This window comes from Prunus mume, linkage group LG4, assembly GCF_029339155.1.
Source record: "Prunus mume cultivar Tortuosa linkage group LG4, ASM2933915v1, whole genome shotgun sequence".
Lineage (NCBI taxonomy): Eukaryota > Viridiplantae > Streptophyta > Magnoliopsida > Rosales > Rosaceae > Prunus > Prunus mume.
The window spans coordinates 19,995,687-20,013,948 of record NC_142701.1 but is presented as its reverse complement, the minus strand read 5'-3'; the positions used below and the strand labels follow the sequence as shown (position 1 = coordinate 20,013,948).

At 36.1% G+C, this 18,262-nt stretch overlaps 1 protein-coding gene, 1 long non-coding RNA gene and 2 pseudogenes across 2 annotated transcripts; 3 read left to right on the top strand and 1 right to left on the bottom strand.

Annotated features, from left to right (window-relative positions):
• Positions 1-4,488: 4,488 nt before the first annotated feature.
• On the top strand, positions 4,489-5,816 carry LOC107880946 (phenolic glucoside malonyltransferase 1-like; annotated as a pseudogene).
• Positions 5,817-6,377: 561 nt separating this feature from the next.
• On the top strand, positions 6,378-7,951 carry LOC103330118 (malonyl-CoA:anthocyanidin 5-O-glucoside-6''-O-malonyltransferase-like). Its single transcript, XM_008232670.3, has one exon. The coding sequence runs from the start codon at positions 6,443-6,445 to the stop codon at positions 7,853-7,855; it is 1,413 nt and encodes a 470-aa protein (XP_008230892.2). The 5' UTR covers positions 6,378-6,442; the 3' UTR covers positions 7,856-7,951.
• A 4,142-nt stretch (positions 7,952-12,093) lies between these two features.
• LOC103330139 (phenolic glucoside malonyltransferase 2 pseudogene) lies at positions 12,094-13,689 on the top strand (annotated as a pseudogene).
• Positions 13,690-14,229: 540 nt separating this feature from the next.
• Positions 14,230-15,350, bottom strand: LOC148918090 (uncharacterized). The gene is made up of 2 exons (XR_016125766.1): positions 14,968-15,350; positions 14,230-14,747 (listed from the first exon to the last, which is right to left on the bottom strand). It is a non-coding gene; the product is annotated as an uncharacterized LOC148918090 (long non-coding RNA).
• Positions 15,351-18,262: the final 2,912 nt, after the last annotated feature.

Below are 18,262 nucleotides of genomic sequence, written 5' to 3'. Positions count from 1 at the left end.
AATAAAAAAATAGGTAGATTATTATCCATGAAAAAAGTAGGTACAATAAATGAAGATTATTTTGGCCAACAAATTATTGACTATATTAATGAATTTTAATAATAAAACGGATAATTAATTGCCAACAAAAAGTGAAGGGTTACAGGTAAGCCAAATTTACTATTATTTCTTTGATACAGACAATAGTATAAAATAAATGATGAATTAATTTCAAGTTTTCCCTTTTTTTTAAAGTATCTTTTGATGCACTTAATGTTTAAATTGGTTTGGATGTTTGGTCACCATCTAAGTTGAATTAGTGGTTAGAGTAGATGCTAGACCTAACTTGAGTTTTGTTTCTTGCAATTGATATCATGAATGACTAATTGTAGATGCCATGCAATTAGGGTTTGTGTGATTGTTACATAATTTTCATAGAGCTTATGTGTTGAATTCATCTAGATGCCAAAGAGGATTCCATATAAAGATACTTTTGATGTAGCCATATGCTAGTTATTGAATAGTTTAAGGAAATTACTTGGAATTGGTATACGTACTAAGGGATTGGGTAGGATTGATTACTATGAAATCAGATGCTCTAGTGTCTTTCTCTCTTGGTTTTCTTACTCTCTTGTGTCGTGCGTTTTCTGTCTTTAATTTTTGCTTTCTTTAATTTAAGTTTTTCAATTACAAATTCAAATTAATTTCATCCATTAAATTTTATCAATTTAAAATTAGTTTCAATTTAATTGATAGGAATATTAAATTAAATAAATCTATGTGGGACAATATATGTGCCTTTTTTTTTCTTTTTTTCTTTTTCCCGGAGGACAATATATGTACTTAGCTATACTATTTTCTGATTTGTATACTTGCGAGAACTAAAATTTGATTAATTTAATAAAGCTGAATTTCGCAACATAGCCTCATTGCTGGAATATGGTGTCACCCATATATGGTCATTCAATGTTTTAGCTTCTGGTCATGGGCGGCTTTGGGGTGTGCAAGATCGGCCCTTGCATAGGCCCCAATTTTAAGAAGGCCCCCAATTTTTTTTTCCTTGTTTCAACATATATATATATGGAGAGAGAGAGAGAGAGAGAGAGAGAGAGAGAGTCTTTCTCTAATGAGGACGTCCGCATGCTTTGAAAATCCAGTCGTCCCTTTCACAGCTTATTTTTTTAGGTGGATTGAATTCCTGAAATTTCAAGTAGTCTACAATTTGCCAATATAAATAATTTATATAAAAGCAATCATGGGTTTGGGAACGTGCAGATGCAAAAGAAGAAAGCACATAAAGCACATGTGGGAAAGTGGAATTGCAGAAGAAGAAAACACTCCAATTGGTTCCATATAATATGAGCTCTTGATCAATATTAAACCCCGTCATAGGGTTTTGATTTTATGAAACTTGTTGAATTATTTTCTTAATAATCCTTTATAATATTTATGAGTATTTTTAAATTTGCAATAAATATATATGGTCCAATTCCTTTTATAGGTTTTTTTGTTGAAGACTTCATTTTAGGAGATCTTATTACTCATTTTGTAGGTCCATAAAATCTCTGTGTCGCCTTTTGGTGTAAAACGTTTTGATTTGAGTATAATAATTTCTATTTTTTAATTGAAAAAGAAAAGAAAAGAAGAGGATATGATGACATCAATCAGAACTAAAAAGTTTGAAAGAGATAAATATGGGAACTTGACTTCTCATCTTGAAAAGGAAAAGAACTTTGATAAGTTCATAAATATACTCATTTATGTACTCTTTTTACTTAGGTTTTGTGGGAGAATTAAATTTAAAAGGGGCTTATTACTTTACTTTTCTAATTTTCAGCTTTTCTGCGTTCTTAGAAGGTTTTTAAGGGAAAATCAACTTTTCGGAGGAATTTTAGCACGAGGCCAATTGGAGATGAAAGCTAACATCTTGAAGTTCAATCTGTGATTTTTGTAGAATTTTCTACCAAGCCAATTGGTACAGTATTACAAGTAAAGTTAGCCCACGTGCAGACAGGACAGTTTCGTACATGTTAAGTGAACATGAAAAAACGGAAGCCTTCTCGAATTTTTCAAGTTACGTCTATATATGGTTGGAAAGATAAGACATTTATCTTTCTAAAATATATTTTTAATGATTTTTCTAGAAGGCTGAAGATCCCCAAATCGTGTGACAATTAGGCTAAGCTGTATTTCCCTATGGAGTTAGGAATTGTGATTTTTACTTTCCTATTTGGATTCCTTGTTTACCAAGACTTCTTGGACGACTTTTCAGTCAATCTTAGGGTTTAGAACTCTGATATAAGTGATATAAAAGGCCAGCCAAGGCCCCCATACAAAGGATTCACGTCCTAAGGAGATCAATCGTGTAAGAGGAGAAAACTGCCAACGAGTTCTTTTTTTTCCTTCCTTCTTTTACTTTTCAGTTCTTATGTATTTATTTTTGAGACCATCCAAGAACATGAGTAGCTAATTTCTTGTTAGTTAGGGCTTAATCTTGAAGCCCTAAACATGATTTCAATTCTATAAACAAGTTTGAATGGATTTTCAGTTTCTACAAGCGTGATGATTTCGGTTTCTCTATGTTATGTGAATTCTGATATTTTGTTTCTTTGAGTAGCTAACTTTGAAGCATGTATTGGAATTAAATTGTTGGAGAACGTAGGTCAATTGCCATATTGAATGTGTTCTTGTTTCTAACGAATAATTGGGTTAAGAACTAATTATGAGAAATTGATTCTTGAATTCCTAATAACAAATGTCATGTTTTAGGGTTTTTGTGACACTCATATTCTCTTTGATCTTAATGAATTCTTGATTGTTAATTTGAGTAAATGTCACACTAGATTTCAATTAAGAATACATGTATTGATGTAAATGCCATACACTTTACATACACTTAAGAGAGAATCATACAACTCAAGTCAAATGTCATGATCTTGTTCTGAGTGTCGTCATCATATACTTGCTAGAAATTGATTATCTATTGTTGTTTATGGATTGATTGATTGTTTGGAGGTGGATAGTGAGTCCTAACTATTGTTCTTGACTAATTTTAAACAAATTTCTCTTAAACTCTAATTTAAATTCTGTTTTGTTTTGTTTTCCTTGTTTTGTTTTATTTACAAAATCAAATCAAAACACTACTTGTTATTGGTGTGTGTGTGGAAGTACTTGTGTTTTAATTTTCATTGCGTGACATTGATAAACATCTCTTTAGATCACAATCTCTGTGGGATCAACCCTTGCTTGCTTACTATACTATCATTTGATTTGTGCACTTGCAAGGTTTTAATATTGTTGTTAAAAATTACTAACAAACTTGCATACACGAAGTGTATTTTTTTATTTTTTATTTAGTCAACTTGAATTTCATTAGATAAAGAAATTATGGCAGAAAGTCCAATGAAAAAGGATCAAAAACACAATCCCTTTGCAAGGAGCCTATAATAGACAAGATCCAACAAAAAAACAAAAAATAAAAGCTCCTATAAAGAGTGCTATAATAGATCTCGAGCCTCAGCATCCGTGTATTTACACGCATTTAAAAGAATATCTAATGGTTAATATTCTTTTATGCGTGTAAATGCATGAATGTTCCTTGCAAATGCGTGTAAATGCATGAATGCTAAAAGAAGAGGCTCGGGATCTGACCTATGGATAAAACATACATGGTATCAAAGCGGGTTGATTGATTGGGCCTGAATTGGGCCTTTACCCTTACCTAATATATGGTGTTCACATGTTGGACTTAAATGTTTACTCTACCCTTACCCAATACGCGGTGTTCATGTGTTGAGTTTGAATAAGTGACTTCGATGTGGACTTGACTCCACGTGTGACCCATTATGTGATGGTCCCACATGAGGCATGTTGAAGAATATAAGTCCCACATCGAAAACTTGACTAAATAAAATAAAATATATAATAAATGGTTCCACCACTAATATCTCTGAGGTCTTTTGTGTTAAAACCCCACACTTATTGGGCTTTATAGGTGGTTAAGTTTGGGACAATATTAGTGTTGTTAATAGTGGGTCGTTGACCTATCTCTCTGAAATTTAAGAAACGCAAGTGTTTGCTGTAAATAAGAGGGAGGCTCAATAAATTTTAAAAGAAAATTAATCTACTAATATTGAAGCTTTATGTATACTCATGAGCTTTGACTTTTTATTGATTAAACGGGTCATGGCTTGAGATAATTGTTTGCAGTATTGAAGAAATGGGGGTGAACGTGAACCCGGAAGAAAAGAAAGCTTTGGATAATGGGCTTTTGAATGGGGCATGAAAGGTTTTGATTTAACACGAGCTATAAACTATTTAGCAGACGACACGGGAGTAATTTTCAGTGGAGGAGTTGTAACTTGTAATGTGGCCTCACATCACAGCTCTCTAATGCTATTTAAACAAAAAGTAATCTTCGTCCAAAAAATATAAAAATCAAAAACAAAAAGTAATCTAATTCTAAATATATAATGTTCTCAAGCTTCTAACTTCCATCTCTATTTGGCAATGGCAGACCCAACAAGCTTAGTTAAAGTAGTTGAAGTTTGCAAGGTGGCTCTTCCTCCTCCACCCTCACCTAGGTCATTCGCATCCCCAAGTTCCTTTCCTCTTACCGTCTTCGACATCCGTTGGTTAAGGTTTGCGCCGGTCCAGTGCATTTATTTCTACGAAATGCCTACTTCCTCTGCAACACAACTCTTCTTTGATACTGTACTGGCCCCAAAACTCAAAACCTCACTCTTTAACACCCTCCAAGACTATCTACCTCTAGCAGGACACCTGACTTGGCCTCAAAACTCCCAAAAACCCGTTCTTAGCTATGTCCAAGGCGACACCTTTTCGCTCACAATAGCAGAGTCTGGTGTTGACTTCTACCAGCTTTCAGGTGATGGCTTTATTGAAGCCACAGAGTACCATCCTCTTGTACCCTAGTTGGAACCGTCTCATGAACAAGCTGCAGTGATGGCATTGTAGATCACTGTCTTTCCCAACTGTGGCCTTTCGATTGGGACCTCCATGCACCGCGCAATCCTATATGGCAAGACTTCAACGTTGTTTTGGGCTCACATTTGCAAACATGGTGATCAATCTAATTCAGTGCTACTTGATCATTTGAAACAATTTTATGATATAAGAGTTATTTAGGATCCAGCTGAGTTGAGAGCAATCTACTTGAACCTGTATCGAACTAAGGACGGTCCCAACAATAGAAGCTTAATGTTTTGGGAGAGGAAAGCCCCACCAGGCTCCATCAGAGGCACCTTTCAAATCACAGCAGCAGATATTGAAACACTGAGGCAATTGTTGAAGGCTAAATTGGCAGAGCAGAAACAACAAGATATTCGTTTAGTTCATGTGCCTACACATGGGTTTGCATAGAATTGGGTTTTGGATGGGGCAGAGAATTGGGTTTCAAGAGTGTTCGCTGTGAGCAGTGAGAAAATGCTTGTGCTTGCCGGTTCACATCGGTTTGGGGTTTATGAGTCTGATTTTGGACGGGGAAGACCAAAGAAGGTTGAGATTGTTTCCATAGATAGAGCCAGAGCTATCTCCTTTTCAGATCCCCAAACTGATGCTGGGGTTGTTGATGTTGGTTTGGTCTTAGACAAACATAACATGCAGGTTTCTGCTTCTCTATTTGCTAAAGGTCTTCAAAACCCTTGACGCTTGAAGCCTTCTCACTGTACTAGTATACTTGGTTTCAACAGCATTTTCTTTTTCCACTTTATATTTTGGGGAATAATAATGTCTGAGTTCATTGATCCATAGGAAACTAAACCTTGTATGCTCTAAATAATTTACTTTGTGAACATGTTCTTCCATGGACCATGTAACTCTGTTTTTTTTTTTTCTCCTCTGTGCTGCATCTAGTATTTGAATCACAATTATCTAGTTTGTTTTCATGGATTCTGTTGTTAAATGCTGGCATGCCAGATTAAAGACACAAGATTTGGTGATCCAACTAAAGACATTTTGTTACCGCAAGGTGTTGACTTGGGAGGCTATTGTGCCACATTTTGCTAATTATGAGGTTAATAATCCAACTAAAGACATTTGATGTTTAATTATTATTGATGCTGGCAAAATGGGTGATCACTATACCCAACTTAGACGTGTGATGTCTTCGGTCTTGTGGGACCTAGTGGTGTGTACCAGTCGAAGCACACAGTGAGTAATGAATTGGAATTTCATAAGACTGCAGCACAGCCTATGACATCCTTTTTTGTAAATTTTTAGAATCTTTTTTTGTTAGACCTGCATTGGGAGAAATTCTCTCTGAAATTCATAACAGCGACATCTGTTCAAACTTATCCGGCGCAGCATAAATTAAATGACATGAGAAATTATAGAATACTTAACCACTTGGCCGTTTAAAATAAGAATTAAGGAGCATTCATTAGGTCTGTTCATCAATTATATTAAACCCTTCATTCAACTTTGCTTCCATGATCCATCCCCAATGGCAGACCTAAACTCAGTCAGAGTGGTTGAGGTTTGCAAGGTTGCTCCACAGCCAAGCTCACCAGAAGATCACTCAGCCACACCTGACGCCCTTCCTCTAACCTTGTTTGATATACTCTGGCTCAGATTTGCACCCGTCCAACGCCTTTTCTTCTATCAAATCTCAAACTCCTTCGAAACCACCACACTCGTTTCAAAACTCAAAGCCTCGCTCTCCATCGCCCTCCAACACTTCCGACCTCTAGCAGGAAACATCACTTGGCCCCAGCACTTCCCCAAACCAGTTCTCACTTATGTCCAAGGGGACGCCGTTTCGCTCTCCATTGCTGAGTCTCATGCTGATTTCCATCATCTTTCAAGTCGTAGCAACTTTGTTGAGGCCAAAGAGTACCATCCTCTCGTACCCCAATTGCCAATATCTCACGAAAAGGCCGCAGCCGTGGCGTTCCAAGTCACCGTCTTCCCCAACGGCAACGGCTTCTCCATTGGAACATCCATGCACCATGCCATCCTAGACGGCAAGTCTTCAACCATGTTTGTGAAATCATGGGCTCACATTTGCAAACATCTTGGTGATGATCCATCTGGTTCAGCTCTACCAGATCAGCTGAAACCATTTTTTGACAGAAGGGTGGTCCAAGACCCGGCCGGGCTCGAACCAATCTTCTTGAACCAACTTCAGAATCTGGACGGACCCAACAACAGGAGCTTGATGGTTACCCAGTTTAAATCTCCACCATCAGACGCTGTTCGCGGCATCTTTGTAATCACACGACCCGAAATAGAAGCAATGAAGCAATGGGTTTCGACCAAAATGGCAGAGACGATCAAGAATGAAAAACAGTCTGATCGTCCTCATTTGTCAACATTTTCTATAACATATGCTTACACATGTGTTTGCTTAGCCAAGGCAGAGGAAAAGCAGAGCGATAAGCCAGTTTTGATGGCCTTCACTCTGGACTGCAGGTCTCGCCTTGACCCTCCCCTACCTGCAAACTACTTTGGGAACTGCATAGCGGGCCGTTCAGTAGTTGCAGATAGAAAAGGGCTTCTAGGAGAAGATGGGTTGACCGTGGCGGTCAACGAGATCAGTGAAGCTATAAAAAGTGTGGACAGCGATGGGATTTTGAATGGGGCAGAGACTTGGGTTCAAATACTTTACCCTGCTGTGAGCAGTGAAGAGAGATTTATGGGTGTTGCTGGTTCACCAAGGTTTGGGATTTATGATACAGATTTTGGATGGGGAAGGCCAAGCAAGGTTGAGGTGGTTTCGATCGAAGAGACAGGAGCCATGTCCCTGGCAGAGTCTAGGGATGGTATTGCTGGAGATGTTGAGGTTGGTTTGGTTTTGGAAAAACATCATATGCAAGCTTTTGCTTCTGTGTTTGCTGAAGGGCTTCAAGACCTTTGAATCCACGCATGAAATTGGTGTTAATTTGTTGCAGAGTTTTAATGTTTTCGCTTTGTTTTTGGGGGATGAATAATTTGACCAATGTTATTATTATTATTATTATTTTTTGTTGTTGTTATTTTGGTATGTTTGTTTGCAATGGTCCTCTGTTTCTCTCATTTACAAAAGGAAGAGCCAAGTTTTATTACAAACAAATGTCGCAAGCATTGTTCAGGTTTTTATTATTTTGAACAGAAGAAGTGATTCTCATGCCTTGTGATAATTGTTTGTAGTATTGAAGAGATGGAGGAGAAACCGGAACGAAAGGAAGAGAGAGAAGATGGGCTGCCATGAAAACTTTGGATAACACTTGAGATTCAAGTAGCAACCAACTATAAATAATTAACTATTTAGCAGATGAGGACGGGAATCATTTTCAGTGGAGGAGTTGGTAGCATGTCGCGTGCGTGACCGCTCTGTATTGCTATTTAAACAATCTTGATTTAAATACGAAGTCGCTTTCGGCAGCTTTACTTTATATTTGGTTGATTGCCAGATAAAGTGCAAGGGAAATTGGCACCGCCACGTGGGGTACAAAGGCTAGCAAAGATGGCTGGTCTTCTGACTTGTTCGGATGCCTCCACCCGTTGTCTATTTTTTTAACACAAAAGAATTTAGACCACTATTGATTGATAGTTAACCATGCTCGGAGGATGATTCTTTTGCACTAAAACAGTTAAACTTGTCCAATGGCGGAAGCTGGACATGTGATGTTTACATAGCCATTGTCAATGACCAATGAGAGTAGGGAAATTACCTCCTTTTACTTTTTTGAGGTTCTTTAATTTAGGTCCAAGATGATTAGCTGATATTGGATTTATAGTCCACGCGTTTTTAGTTTTAAATGTAGGTCTTTTGACTTTATTTACTTTTTTTATTGTGTCAATTTTACCCTTTGAGGTAAATAAGAAAAACATATTTAAAATCTAAATTTAATGCATAATTTCCTTGTAATTGAATTTTGAATTCTTTCCTTAATAATATTTACCTAATATATTCCATTTAATCAATAAATGTAAGACCCACGTATCATACCTATGCGATGGACAATAGGACAATATATCTATACCATGAGATAACATATCTACATCATAGGCTGAACAAACCACAAAACATCTTACCTATAAGTAAGGTGGAAAAATAAACAAGCAAAATATTAAATGAGGTTTTCTATTTAAACATGACTTCTTTGTTCACCCCAATACTTAAATCATTAATTTTGTAAGTTTTATTATTATGTAAAAAGACAGAAAAGGTCATCCAACTTAATAATTAACCCTAGTACATCTATACACACACCCCACAGACCCCACCACTATTCATATTAAATTTTAGAAACCTCCTTCCAACTCTCTCTCTCTCTCTCTCTCTCTCTCAAGTTCTCAACTCAACAATACCCAAGTGTTAGAATTCCAGTTACAATTCTTGGAGAGAGGTAAAACTGTTCTCTTTCTCTAGAAAGTATTAAATTTCAGATTTGGGGTTTCATTTGTTTGTGTTTTTTTTTGTTGGGAACAAAGAAAATTGTGGGGTTTGAATAGAAAATATCTTTTAGTTCTTATTTTTTCAGTTTGGGGTGTATTTAAGGGTAGTTTGGGAAGATAGTGGGGTTTTCTTAGAAATTGTAAAAATTTAAACTAAAAATTGGGGTGAACTTAGAACATGGGGTGAACTAAGAGAACTGTGGGGTTTAAATAGAAAATCTCTATTAAATTACCTATAACTTAGGTGCATAAAAACATAAGTCGGACAAGATATGCCACCTATATCTCTGGTACATAAAAAAGATAAGTGGTAAAGCGTATGTTACCTATAACTTAGATTCATAAACAAAATGGCAAAAAAGTGTGGTACCTATATCTCATGTATGTAAAAACACAAGTCAATTAATAACTTTTTTTTTTTTGGTTAAAAGAATATGTTACCTATAATTTAGATATATATATAATATCAGTCCCGATCTCTTGGATCACAGGAGTCCAAGAGATTGTGGTCACTCATCATTAGATATTAATCCAAAAGTTTCTTAAAAGGAATGCAAGAGTGAGTGAACCATTGAATATATCAAAAAAAATGTATAGAAAAGTTGATATAGATCTAAATTTTCATTGAGAAGTTGGGTTTAATCCTCAAATTTGATGACTTTGATACAAGTCCTTTGACTTTTGTGACATATAAGATTACATTCCTTTTTTAATATTTTATGATGTGATATTTATATTTTTAATTTTTTAAAATAATTTTTTGTTCCAATGTTGCTCCTTATGTTTTGAATTGGGTAATAGTAATTTATGTGATAATAATTAGCCATTTATAACGTTTGTCATTGAATAGAAAAGGAAAAAAAAAGAGGCAAACATATCCCAAAAATCACATTGTTACAAACTATTATACTTGTCGACCAAAGCATTTGATTGTGGAACTTTCAGTACGTCTATATACATCACACACAAGAGCAGATCAAAGAGAGGTAGTGATGGATGATGACATTCATTTGCTAAATTTATAATGTAAGACATAAAGGGTTCAACTTGAGAGAGAGAACTTGATCTTCTTGCAGCTAGAAGGATCAATAATGATCCAAAATGACATTTCCCTCTAAAACAACTACCTACGCATTTCTACGGTTTCCAATTGAACCATGCAAGGAAAAACAAGATCAGTTTGCAAACAGAAATCCATGACTACTTCAAATCCCTGACTACTTCAACATGCAAGGAAAAATCAGATCATTTGAAGCATGCAAGGAAAAACCAGATCAGTTTGCAACACACATCGTTTAGTACAGGAGTTATACTTATAGGTAACAATTTTTATTTTTGTTCACCCTATGGTAGAGGTACTCTTGTAGATATATATAGTAGAAATCCTATGGTATAAGTATATTGTTCTATTGCCTATTGCATAGATATATATATATATATATATATGTTTTTTCATATTTTCGACAATGTTTTTTTATAGGTAACATACAATTTTTATTTGTTTATTTTTGTGTCTAATTTATAGGTAGTCTTCTAATTTATGTTCCTAACTTATATGCAGTCTTTTAATTTAGGTTCCTAACTTATAGGTAACATTATTTATCACTTAGTTTTTTCCGTTGCTAATAATAACACTATTTACATGTATGTCCAGTTCATAATTTCATGTGGGTGCTTGTATGTCGATTGGTATAATATGTGGGTCTTTACTTTTCATTGATTAAATTGTATTTTATCCATATATTAGGTAAATATTATCAAGGAAAGAATTCAAAATTTAAATTAAGAAACTCAATCATAATAAAATAATGCATTAAATTTAGATTTTAAACGTGTTTTTCTTATTCACCTCAAAAGGTAAAAATAAAAAACGTGTGAACTAAACACAATAACAGCTAATCATTTGGGAATCATTTTGGACATAGATCTAAGAAACCCATTATATTAAATCCTTCATTCAACTTTGTATGTCGATTGGTATAATATGTGGGTCTTTACTTTTCATTGATTAAATTGTATTTTATCTATATATTAGGTAAATATTATCAAGGAAAGAATTCAAAATTTAAATTAAGAAATTCAATCACAATAAAATAATGCATTAAATTTAGATTTTAAATGTGTTTTTCTTATTTACCTCAAAATGTAAAAATAAAAAACGTGTGGACTAAACACAATAGCAGCTAATTGTTTTGGAATCGTTTTGGACCTAGATTTAAGAAACTCATTATATTAAGGAAGTTTCACTAAAACACCCAAAATGGGAGCTGAAATTATAAAAAAACCCAACACCCAAAACACTTTATAAACACACCCAAAATTCATCATTACACACACTCAAAACTCATTTATAAACACACCCAAAACATATACAATTGTTGACTTTGGGGTTGATTTTGGGTGTGTTTCTATGTTTAAATAGTGTTTGGGTTTTTTTATAAATACATGTCTATGATTGGGTTTATTTATAAATTTGTATTATATTAAACCCTTCATTCAACTTTGTATGTCGAGTGGTATAATATGTGGGTCTTTACTTTTCATTGATTAAATTGTATTTTATCCATATATTAGGTCAATATTATCAAGGAAAGAATTCAAAAGTAAAATTAGGAAATTCAATCACAATAAAATAATGCATTAAATTTAGATTTTAAATGTGTTTTTCTTATTTACCTCAAAAGGTAAAAATAAAAAACGTGTGGATTAAACACAATAATAGCTAATCGTTCTAGACCTAGATCTAAGAAACCCATCATATTAAAGCCTTCATTCAACTTTGCTTCCATGATCCATCCCCAATGTCAGACCTAAACTCAGTCAGAGTGGTTGAGGTTTGCAAGGTTGCTCCACAGCCAAGCTCACCAGAAGATTACTCAGCCACACCTGAAGCCCTTCCTCTAACCTTGTTTGATTTACTCTGGCTCAGATTTTCACCCGTCGAACGCCTTTTCTTCTATCAAATCTCAAACTCTGAAACCACCACACTCTTTTCAAAACTCAAAGCCTCGCTCTCCATCGCCCTCCAACACTTCCGACCTTTAGCAGGAAACATCACTTGGCCCCAACACTCCCCTAAACCAGTTCTCACTTATGTCCAAGGGGACGCCGTTTCGCTCACCATTGCCGAGTCTGATGCTGATTTCCATCATCTTTCAAGTCGTAGCAACTTTGTTGAGGCCAAAGAGTACCATCCTCTCGTACCCCAATTGCCAACATCTCACGAAAAGGCCGCAGCCGTGGCGTTCCAAGTCACCGTCTTCCCCAACGGCAACGGCTTCTCCATTGGAACATCCATGCACCATGCCATCCTAGACGGCAAGTCTTCAACCATGTTTGTGAAATCATGGGCTCACATTTGCAAACATCTTGGTGATGATCCATCTCGTTCAGCTCTACCAGATCAGCTGCAACCATTTTTTGACAGAAGGGTGGTCCAAGACCCGACCGGGCTCGAACCAATCTTCTTGAACCAACTTCAGAATCTGGACGGACCCAACAACAGGAGCTTGATGGTTACCCAGTTTAAATCTCCACCATCAGATGCGGTTCGCAGCATCTTTGTAATCACACGACCGGAAATAGAAGCAATGAAGCAATGGGTTTCGACCAAAATGGCAGAGATGATCAAGAATGAAAAACAATCTGATCGTCATCCTCATTTGTCAACATTTTCTGTAACATGTTCTTATACATGGGTTTGCTTAGCCAAGGCAGTGGAAAAGCAGAGCGATAAGCCAGATTTGATGGCCTTCAGTCTGGACTGCAGGTCTCGGTTTGACCCTCCCCTACCTGCAAACTACTTTGGGAACTGCATAGCGGGCCGTGCAGTAGTTGCAGATAGAAAAGGGCTTCTAGGAGAAGATGGGTTGACCGTGGCGGTCAACGAAATCAGTGAAGCTATAAAAAGTGCGGACAGTGATGGGATTTTGAATGGGGCAGAGACTTGGGTTCCAAAACTTTACACTGCTGTGGGCAGTGAAGAGAGATTTATGGGTGTTGCTGGTTCACCAAGGTTTGGGATTTATGATACAGATTTTGGATGGGGAAGGCCAAGCAAGGTGGAGGTGGTTTCGATCGAAGTGACAGGAGCCATGTCCCTGGCAGAGTCTAGGGATGGTATTGCTGGAGATGTTGAGGTTGGTTTGGTTTTGGAAAAACATCATATGCAAGCTTTTGCTTCTGTGTTTGCTAAAGGGCTTCAAGACCTTTGAATCCACGCATGAAATTGGTGTTAATTTGTTGCAGAGTTTTAATGTTTTCTCGTTGTTTTTGGGGGATGAATAATTTGATCAATGTCCATTTTTCTCTCTCATTTTGTTGGGCCAAATTACAACTACAAAAGGAAAAGCACGAGAACAACTCTCTCATTTTGTTGAGCGAATCCGAGTTGCACGTATTGTTCAGGTTTATTATTTTGAGCAAAAGAAGTTGCGTGCGTGAGGCCATCCCCAATGGTTGGGGCTCTAAAAATGATTTATAGAGCCCCATTTAGAGTTCCGATGGAATCTTTGGGGCTCTAAAGGAATCTCTCTCACAATGGAGAGATCTATATTCATGTCGGGCTCTATATTTTTTTATGATGTAATTTGATTTACTTTAATATTTATTCATGTTATTTTATTTTTTGTGTGTGAACATTTCAACAAAAAAAAAAATCAAAATTTGGACAAGATTTGGAAATCATGGTGATGTCCTTCTCCTGTGCCTTTTACTTTTGTCAGATGTCAGATAATAATAGTGGTAGGCATGGTGATGTCCCCTTCGTTATGGCCTTCTCCTATGCCTTTTACTTTTGTCAGATAATAATAATGGTAGATGGATGTAGGTCTCATTAGTTATGGCTTCATATAAAAAATTTAATCTCTTCAGATTACATCTTACAATAACCATTGAATCAAATAATCTCATATGATTCTCATCCGTATATTTCTTATCTCTTAAACCATCACATCCTCTATAAATGAACAACCATCTTATTTTCATAACACACCACTTCCCAACTCTTGTATTCTCAATATTCATTCTTCTACCACCGCACTAGAATGGCCAACAATGGATATGATAGCTCTTCTAGTGATGAGACAGGTGCCAACATAATGTTTTTGGAACGGGGGTTTCCTGGCATGCTAGGAAGTCTTGACTGTATGCATTAGGAATGGAAAAACTGCCCAATGTCACACCATGGGACATACACGGGCCACTATGGTCGTCCAACCATAATCCTTGAAGCGATTGCTTCTTACGACACATGGATCTGGCACGCCAATTTCAGAATGCCGGGAGCATACAATGACCTTAATATATTATACAAGTCACCACTTTTTGATGACGTCATTCAAGGACAAGCTCCGCAGGTCCAATATTATCTGAATGGGAAACAATACAAGTAAGGTTACTATTTTGCATATGGAATATATCCAAAGTGGAACACAACATTCCAATAGTGGTCAAGGAGGAATGCTTTCTTAGTCATCTCATAAAAAAGTCATTTTGCATCAATAATCTACACATATTATAAGCAATAATTTAAATTAGTTGACAAAATATTAAGTTGGCAAAATAAAATTAAAAATTAAAAAAACTCACATTGTCATTTTCATTTTGGCCACTTTTGTTCAACCTTGCCACTTGGGTAAGACACTCGGAGAATTTGTTGCACATTTGGGAGATGTTAGTTTAACGCGATTTCAAGCTCTTTGATGATCTAACTTCTTCGGCATCGGAATGAAATTGTATAAATTGATCTCTTATTCGATTCCACATCGTGCCATTTGATTGACAATTCCTGATAATTGGATCTTCACTAATGATTATCCAAGCTCGGCATAGAGCAATATCATCGATTGAGTAATTTGCACCTTTTTGTTTCGAATTTTCGGCCATTAGTGGAAAAGAGATGAACAAAAAAATTACAAAAAATTAAATAATCTAGTGAGTGAAAAAATTTGACAAATTGAGCAAGAGTGATAAAGATGTTGTGGTGTGTAAAAATTATGAGAGATATGATGGATATTTATAGGGAGAATTGAGTTGTAAATCTATTTCTTTTATATAAAAAAAATAAAAAATAAAAAAAGACACAATGGCTATTTATTGCCGTTGTACAACAATTTGGAATATAGTCGTTGGACAAGAAGTTGCCCGTTTATTGCCGTTGGAATGGAACTGTTGCATTGGGAGTGGAATTTTGGTTCATGCATGTTAACTATTGGAATAGAGCTGTTGAAAACAGCTTTGCAATTTTGGTTCATGCATGCGGCCAACATGCAAATGAACAGCCAAGTTTTTGGCAAGTTGATCATGTACAGTCGCAAGCAAGGGGGAAATGTGGGCTGCAGCTTTTTCATTTAGAGCATCTCCATCCACAAGGGCTAAGTCTAAGGCAAGGGTAAGCAAGGGCTGCCACTATTCACGTGAATAATGTCAGCATTTGCATTTGTAGTTCCACCCATGAGGGCAAAGTCTAGAGCAAGTCTAAGGCAATTACTATTTATTGTACTTTATTTCCTATTTGTTTATACTTTAAACCATTAATTTTGATAAGTTTTTTAGATTATATTTTGGGTTGTCACGTGTCACTATTTATTATAAAATTTTCATTTAAAATTTAAGATAACATTTTTCAAATAAAATTTTCAAATAAAATTTTTGGATAAAATTTTCGGTTACCACGTGTCCATATTTATTATAAAATTCACATCTCACTCATCATACAATTGAAATACCTACTCACTCATCATACAATTGAAATATTCTTGGTCCTCATAGTCCGACACAATGAAATATAAGGACAACTCCATCATTGGTGGAGGCGGTTCCACCGGATCACGACGTGGGGGAGTATTTTTCTTTGGAGAACGTAATAGTGTCATTATTTCGATACGAAACGCACCACTAGAACTGACTGCGGGCATTGTTCACTTGAGGAGCCATGTGTAATGGTTTTTCTCTTTTTGGTTTTGCCTTGACTAATCTATTAAAAAAAAAGAAATTGGAAATGCAAGAAATATATATATATATATATAATGACATTAAATTGAATAAAACGGATTTTTTTTTTTTTTTACCTCGTTGCCAAGATTTTGACCTCTTCGAACGTTTGTCCACGATCCTCCGGCTTCGATGGAAGATGACATTTGTATTTTTGCACAAATGAAATTTTGTAGTACAAAATTTGGTGTGGAAAGTGAAAAATATTGGAAGGAGATGAGTTTTTATGAAGATTTGGTGTAGAAAGTGAATAAAATGGTTAGGTATTTATAAGGAAAAAATACATAATTTTTTGGTATTTTAAAAAAAAAAATTCAGAATTTTTCAGAATTTTTTCGAATTTTTCAAATCGATTGGAAAAAATGATCGAAGCGTCCCTGTCGCGACACGTGGCACTTTACCGTTGGATTCTACCAGCGCACGTCAGCGAGAAATCAAATTTTTACCATTGGCGCGTGTAATTCACGCCAACAAAAAAATCTGTTTATTGTCTTGACGTCGGTTTGACGCGTCACAAAACTCGAGGCTTCACCCAGGCAGAAGTTGCCCTTGGGCTTGCTCGGGCTGGTGGGACCCACCACGAAACCGGGCTGCTTCTCTTGCGCTGGAGCCATCTCGGGCTCGCCAGGGGGCCCTTTCCCCCAGTTTGGGTCCTACGCTGGACCTGCTCTTAGTGGGTCTCACTCAGTTTCAAGGGTTTCAACTAAACTCACACATTTGAGTACTACTCCGGTTGGACTTTAAGTTTTAGAGTTCCAAATTTGTACAATTAAAAATACCTTTTTAAATAAAATTTATATAAATTAGAGCCTTGTGGTGGTTGAGCCCCATTTAAAGCCCCCATTGGGGATGGTCTGAAAGCTCTTTAATGCTATTTAAACAATCTCTCTGTTGACTATTTGACTCCATAATGCACCCCCATGCATAGTTGCTGTCGGCAGCTTTATATACAGTTGATTGGCAGATAAATTGCAACGATTGGATGCCTCCATCCGTTGGCTTCTTTGAACAACAACTCATCCTTTGGCTTTGAAAAGAGTAACAGTCTAGCAAAATAAAAAAATGAGAATTGGGAGAGAAACTAGCAAGAAGTCATTCAGCTAGAGAGAAGAAAATTCTCTAAAATTGTTCATTAGCTTTGTTTTTTGTTTTTCTCTTATTGTGTGTGAGCTTAGGTTATTTGCCTATTGAGGAATGTTAACAACTTTCTCTCTAACATTTTTGTGTGTGGATATTTTTCTTTTTTCTCATGACATATGTCGATTTCCTTACACTTAACAATGTTATTAATGCATCACGCTAGCTACTTTTTGTTTTTCAAATTTACCTTTATTAAATGTATTGACTTTTTTGTTTCCTTCATTTATCTTTCTTTTTTTTGGTAACTATTATACCACCTTGTTAAAAAATTAAATAAGAACAAACGTCAATTTTTTTATTTTAAAATGTATGTTTTTCTTTTCAAAGAGAGAACGTCTGTTTTTTAGAGCAAGTCCACCCTTGCTTCAAAACCAGGCAAAAGGCAGCTCAGGGGAGAAGGAAGCAGCTCCAGCGCGCAAGGGCCAGCCCTGCAAGAGTTGGGTCCCACGAGCCCAAGCAAGCCCACGGGCAAATTCAGCCCGAGCTACTGCCAGGGCAAACTAATGCAATCGACGTCGAACCCAAAAAATGAAAAAAATAGAAAAAAAAGGAAAAAAACCAAAATTTCAGAATTTTTTAAATAAATACCTAGGCATATTCTTTACTTCCCACACCAAAAACTATATACAAATTCATCTCCTCATATCTCATATGAATAGTATTTGCCTTAGACTTGCCCTAGATTTAGCTTTCTCATGGATGGAACAAAATCTGGTGACACTATTCACGTGAATAGTGGCAACCCTTACTT

Excerpts from the sequence above, each read along its gene's own strand:
- LOC103330118 (XM_008232670.3), top strand. The coding sequence starts at position 6,443 with ATGGCAGACCTAAACTCAGTCAGAGTGGTTGAGGTTTGCAAGGTTGCT.